Source organism: Aplidium turbinatum, chromosome 11 (assembly GCF_918807975.1).
Source record: "Aplidium turbinatum chromosome 11, kaAplTurb1.1, whole genome shotgun sequence".
NCBI classification, from domain to species: domain Eukaryota; kingdom Metazoa; phylum Chordata; class Ascidiacea; order Aplousobranchia; family Polyclinidae; genus Aplidium; species Aplidium turbinatum.
The window spans coordinates 21,697,883-21,704,067 of NC_137482.1; the positions used below are offsets into that span (position 1 = coordinate 21,697,883).

Below are 6,185 nucleotides of genomic sequence, written 5' to 3' on the forward strand. Positions count from 1 at the left end.
TTTCAGCTTGGTATTATTTTTTTCCGGATCAAATCATTCAGCGACTGGACAACCGAAAAAATCCCGATTTGAATGCAACACCTCAAGTTATAGCAATTTGATAACGTTTCAAAGAATAGTTGTAAGTTTGTATTTTAAACAGTTTGTACGACGGTAACAGTTTTTCAAAAATATTATGATCGACTCATTCAACCCGCTCACTTCTTAACCTTAATAAACTACGCGCGCAGACTATGCCATCCAAAAGTAATGAACATATGTTTGTATAACATAGTTGTATTCGTACAACGTAAAGCAGAATATCAATAACGCAAAATTAAACTGGTTTTCTCCATTTTGCTTCAAAGAAGCCTGGAGGTCTATCATGGAACATCATTTTCGTCTTTTATAAATTGCAACTTGTTCAAGGAGACCGGCAATGGAGTTATTTTTGTGTTTATCGTTTTGAAACTTTATCAAAATTGGTTGCACAGCCACGTGCTCAATAAACGTTAAACCGATACAGAACCAGCCAGATTAGGTGCTCCGCGATTCAGGGACCAACACCATTTCTTCATGGCACTCCACCGTGGCTGATGGTTATCAGAATATTTTATAGTGTGGCAATACTCCAACACAGAAGCAGGTCGAATTAATCGCAATCTGAGGAGCTGTTACTGTCGCTGCTATAGTTCGATAAGAGGCCTAACCCACCAGCGGGGCGAGAAGCAGTGTCGGTAGTATCCGTTTTTATGGAATTGCTTTTTAACGAGTCGGTACTTTCTTCAGTCTTTGTGTCATCTTTCTCAAGGACTTCTCGAGACGTTGTTTCTTTGACATTTGGAGGTTTTTTTCTGATTATACCAAGAGCGGCTGCACTTTTCTTGAGAGAATTTGAGGATTTTACGGCTTTCTTGGGTGGTTCTCCAGATGTGAGTTGATCATCCTGACAAACAACGTCACAAATAAACAAAAATACGAAGAGAAAACACATAGTCACATCACACTGCATGAAGAACAGCATCGGAAACGATGCTTCGGCACATCGCACGGACTTAACATCCGTTCACATTTCTGTATGTTTCTATTAATCAACCCTGACAGCAAAATCCGTCATTTTTGCATTGATTCAACGTCTGCAGACGTTGAATCCATGTAAAAATGACGGATTTTGTTATCTGGGAATTCCATCGCAGAAGAATTATTGACGCTACAAGAGTGCTCGGTGCCGAGTAAAAAAGGAAAAGCAAACAAAAGCAAAGTTGCTATTCTCCTAAAAACCTCAACCTGGTGTAAATGGTTTTCTGACAAAAATACTTGTAATTTATTAATAGCCACCCATATGAGTTACACCAACCAGTCAGAAGATAGAGTCGTGGACGCTTTCTAGCCATTCGACAAAGTGGAGAAAGTTAAACCTTCTAATTTTCAGGTTAAACTGATCTCGAACAGACCCAAGCGCAGAAACAAATTGTCAAATGCCCGTTAGGGTTGAAAGTTTTGAAATACCCGAGTCAGCAGATCTGTGGATGTATGGTGACGTTTGTTGGATGAGTGAGCTCCATTGGGAAGCTCCTCCTCATCGCTGTCATCCTGCAACCTACGGACCATGTCGTTATTGAATATCTTCCTGCAAGGGATAAAAGATTTGCATTTAAAACTATGTCGGAAGATTGGAAGTTGGGAAACAAAACCGAGGAGACCGAAGAAAAGATGGGGATACTGTGTGGCAGAATACCTTGAAACTATAGGAGTGTAATAAGAAGATACTGTTGACAAAGTGATGTGGTGTCCTCTAATTTGCACCGATGTTTCTACTTGAAACGGAAATAAAACCAGAAGAAAATCTGCGGTGAACAATGATTGACAAGCAATTGGAAAAGAAATGGACATTGCTCTACAATTCAATACATCTATTTATGGAAGCAATGGCGTAAGAATACAGTAAAAAAGACCAGTGGGTGGGAAATGTGTAAGAATCAATGCAAGACAGCACCGAAAATAGTAGCTTTATATAATGATGAGAGTCAGGTCAAGATGCTTATGAAATCGAGACCAAAACAAGGATAGAGGCAGTTCCACTTAATCCAGTGCTCGCAACAGGGGGTGAATTTTCTCACTGTGGGTGACTTTCATCTGTCATCGGGAGTCAGTAGACGAAAGCAAGAAAAAAACTGCCCCGTATATGCTCAAATGTTGACAAAAGCTGGTAGAGGGGACATTTATCATTTATGAAGTTGGCAAGGGGTGTGAGGAAGTGAAAATATTGAATTGAACCATAGAGTCAATGTGCCACTGATATTATTGACAATCGACCACGCAAGTTCTTGATACACACGCATTGGATCATAACTTGAAAAATATATAAAAAGCAAGTTGTCTGGAATTTATTTGCAAGTTGTTGGTTAAAAAATCTCATTCTTCACCTTATTTCTTCATTTTCTTCTTCTTTCTCTCGAGCAAGTCTCTCTTCTTCAGTTTCCTGTCTTTTGAGCAACATCCCATCGTAGTCCAAACCGGCGTGTCTTTGGTTCAGCTCCCGGATCTCTTCCAGGCTCTCCATCATCTCCATCTCTCGTTTCGAATCCCGAGTCCGGATTTCCAGCATCTAAAGAGTTGATCAATGGACGTTATAAAAGCCATGAGCAACACTTGGAATAGCTTGTGCAATCGTTCGGAAATTAAAATTTGTGAACAAAGATGCGGCAAGATCAAGAGTTTAAAACTGATTGTGTGCTGATGAACGACACTTTCCAAGAACACCGCTCCACTCAGCAGACGTTTTGACATTAACAAACCATACAACAAACGTTCAATCGTGTCGTTTGAATCGCTCTACCCACAATATCCTATTGTATGACAATTACATAACGCCTGCTACAATAAGATATTGCATCGCCCCCTTAAGACACAAGTGATGCGAGGAATTGGACTCACTTTCATAGGGTTGGCTTCATCTTCCTCTCGTTTCGCTTGCAACCGCTTTTCCTCCTGCTCCAGAAGCTTCTCGGCTTCAAAGTTCCTTGTCGCGCCATGCTCTATTGCGTAGTCTTGGTTAGCAGGGTCTGTCTGTGATGACATAAAGGTTGGTGAAGTTGGAGCAACAACATATTTCGACATATGACCAGCACTTTCTTATATCGGTACCGACGGTAGCCAACCACTATATCGGTACCGACTACTATCGATATCTACTGTACCTATAACGATAACTTAAACACACATGGCTCGGTGACCATAGAAAGATGAGATCAACTGACGGTGTTGCAATACCTAGTTTGTGTTGTTGAGCAGCGCAGTTTAAGAACATCTTTGCGTTCAGCGGCATTTATTGGACAGAATAGTTTAGTGGCAACAAGCACAGTGATCAGCCAAGCTCGGTGATCAAGCATTGATCATGTGGGGTTTATGCACGCGACGAGAAACTGTCCGGATCAAGCTTCCAAAGAGGCTGAAGACAACTAGATATTCTCAAAGTCAACCACTCCATACAAAGCATAAAACCTAAAAGATGTTTGAAGTCTTCTGATGGGGGGAGTGCAATGCTTACCGTGAAAGTGATTTCAGCGACGCATTTAGTGCATTTGATATAGAACCGGTAGATTCTGAGCCCGAGATAATTGTTGTCTTGGACGGTTTCCATCCTGGCATTGAACTTGGTTCCTTTGTAAATATAATTTCCGCAAGTCTTGCACCTGATGACGAAACAATGATGTCACGCGACGACCTTTTGACGCTAAAACCTAAGCTAATGTAGTATATAGCGTCTCCAGCTTTAGAAAACTTATATTTAGTCAGATATACATTGCAACATGAATAAAAAAGAAATCACAGCACAACCGAACTAAACTTAATGTTCAGGAAAGAATTACTTTCCACGAAGAAGCCACGCATATCTGCGATGGATACAGCGTTATGTAAAACATTATGATTATTACCTCATGTTGAACGGTGCCATGACACGAATAACATATTGGCGATCTTTCGCGCGCTTGAGCTTGGGGATCTTAGAGGGATCATAATCAGGAGGGTAGTATTTCTGAAAAGTACAAATCACTTTAGGATGCCATTCTACGATGGGTCAAATGAGGAAATACTGTTGGAGAATCTCAACTACTGGTATGCCACTAAAAATACCAAATAATCCACACGTGCAACTACATGGCATTGAATCACAAGGAACTATGATTCCAACATTAGTAATGTGAGTCCGTGTCTGATTGACAAATCGTCTGAATAAACGCAAGTTATCACACTCACCTCCTGGAAACAAAGTTCTAAAGAAACTGCACACCAAAGATGTGTGCAGGTCCCATTTCAATTTCTGAAGCTCTCGTCACAAGGGCCAGTAGTTGACCGCAAGGCTTAGTGTACCCCAGATAGCAAATTAGTCGTTTTTACATTGATTCAACATCTACATACGTTGAATCAATGTAAAAAACGACTGATTTGCTTGTCGGCTGCATAGCCGAGTGGTGAGAGCCCTGGAACGGCAATCGCAAGGGCGCCGGTTCGACACCGCTCAAGAGCATGCGGCTGTGTCTTTGGCAGGACACTTAAAGGCATGCCTGTAGGTGGACACGAAGATTGGCGTCCTTGCCTTCCCGTCTATTTAATCTAAATCTTCAACCACCGGGCGTAAGCCTGGATGTCACAAACAAAAAAAATCCCGTGCTGCAAAGTCTCGCCGAATCAGATGGGTAACAAAGTCAACGCTCTAAAACAGTTGTTATTACACATAGTTACACAGAGTGTGAAATAATTAAATTGCAACGGTGGAAGTTGCACTCGTCATACTTACATTCAGCACTTTTCTTTCAGACATGTCTTTTTCTTCTTAGTTAAATTGTAGCAAAAGTAATGTTACAACAACGTAATAAATGACAACAATGTAAAAACCTAAACGTATCGTTCTCCAGATAACCTGCACAATGACAAATCAGTTACTATAAGAACTTTTGCACTGAATCAAAACAAATAGAGGCTGCTACTTTGTTCTGTTGAAGTGTAAAAGATCCTTCAATGACTTCACTGTTGAGACACATTATTATCTATTTCACAAAACATACGCCAAAATGTAGAAGCAAAGTGACGATTTCGCTGTTTGTATATAATTGCGACGTCCAGCAATGATGAATTTATGTAAAGCGATTGCAATTAAACCAGGAATAGTTCATAGCAGAATGGACACATTGGCATAAGCGATATCACGTGGAAAAGTCTGGAAATGTTGGTTTTGTGAATTTACCAGATAACAGCATAGACTTGGTTAGAAGAACCAATAGATTCAAACGATCGAACACAATTACGGACAGGTAAAGATTTTTAGGTTGCTTGCACGAGTTTAAAGCAATCACAAGTATACAACGTTGATTATATTATACGCACAGCTAAGAATTTCACTTGGACGAAATCTTTCGTTTCCGATCTACATGAAACTGCTAAAACAACGAAAATCTGCAATCAATAGACAATAAGCTAGCTAATACCACGATTTAATAATGAACAACTCCAAAATTGCCAGACAAAAATTCTTAAAGCAGGATGTATGCAGAGACTACGCCTTTGTTACCAGCAGAAGGCTATGATATATCATGTCACCTATTCAATGCGAGGTGCAGAAGATAGGGTTGCTTAGTTAGCTTTTGTTTAGAGCTAGTTTTACGTTTATTAGTTCATAAGCGCATATTTCAGAAAAACACAGTAAATAGTTTGGAATAGGCCATGAAACGGGGTACACAAATCTAGTACCTAAATTGTGACAGTGCCGACAGTAATCAGCACTTCAAAAGTGCCTCAAACAAGAGGTATACTATAGTATATATGCATAATACAGAAGTAAGATTCATGTGGAGTGGCAAGTGCGCTTTCTGCTGTCCAATGCTATTGAATGATCAAAGAAGACAGACGAACATGTCCAATGTCCAATCAATGAACTTCGTGCATAACCCAGACAGCAAATCAGTCACTTTTTACATTGATTCTACGTCTGCAGACGTAGAATCAATTTGTTTTATTTTAACGTCTTTTTTTAACGTCTTGTTTTAACGTCCCCAAACGTAGAAACGATGAAAGAATGTTAGTTGCACAGACACAACTACCTACTGATACATAGTTTCAACAAACAACACTAAGAATCACGTATGAACAACAGTCAGCATCGTACTATTCTCAGCCATGTAGCTGCTGATGCGTTTTTTCAACCA

General features: G+C 40.1%; 1 protein-coding gene across 1 annotated transcript; it reads right to left on the minus strand.

Moving 5' to 3' along the window:
• Positions 1–226: 226 nt before the first annotated feature.
• LOC145779592 (splicing factor YJU2-like) lies at positions 227–4,905 on the minus strand. Its single transcript, XM_082591220.1, has 7 exons — positions 4,781–4,905; positions 3,918–4,018; positions 3,530–3,674; positions 2,917–3,048; positions 2,406–2,587; positions 1,489–1,609; positions 227–925 (listed from the first exon to the last, which is right to left on the minus strand). The coding sequence occupies exons 1-7, from the start codon at positions 4,802–4,804 to the stop codon at positions 632–634; spliced, it is 999 nt and encodes a 332-aa protein (XP_082447346.1). The 5' UTR covers positions 4,805–4,905; the 3' UTR covers positions 227–631.
• Positions 4,906–6,185: the final 1,280 nt, after the last annotated feature.

Excerpts from the sequence above, each read along its gene's own strand:
- LOC145779592 (XM_082591220.1), bottom strand. The coding sequence starts at position 4,804 with ATGTCTGAAAGAAAAGTGCTGAAT. Across the intron at positions 4,019-4,780 it reads CTGAAAGAAAAGTGCTGAAT|AAATACTACCCTCCTGATTA; the intron begins GTAAGTATGACG and ends TGTACTTTTCAG. Across the intron at positions 2,588-2,916 it reads ATGAAGCCAACCCTATGAAA|ATGCTGGAAATCCGGACTCG; the intron begins GTGAGTCCAATT and ends TCAACTCTTTAG.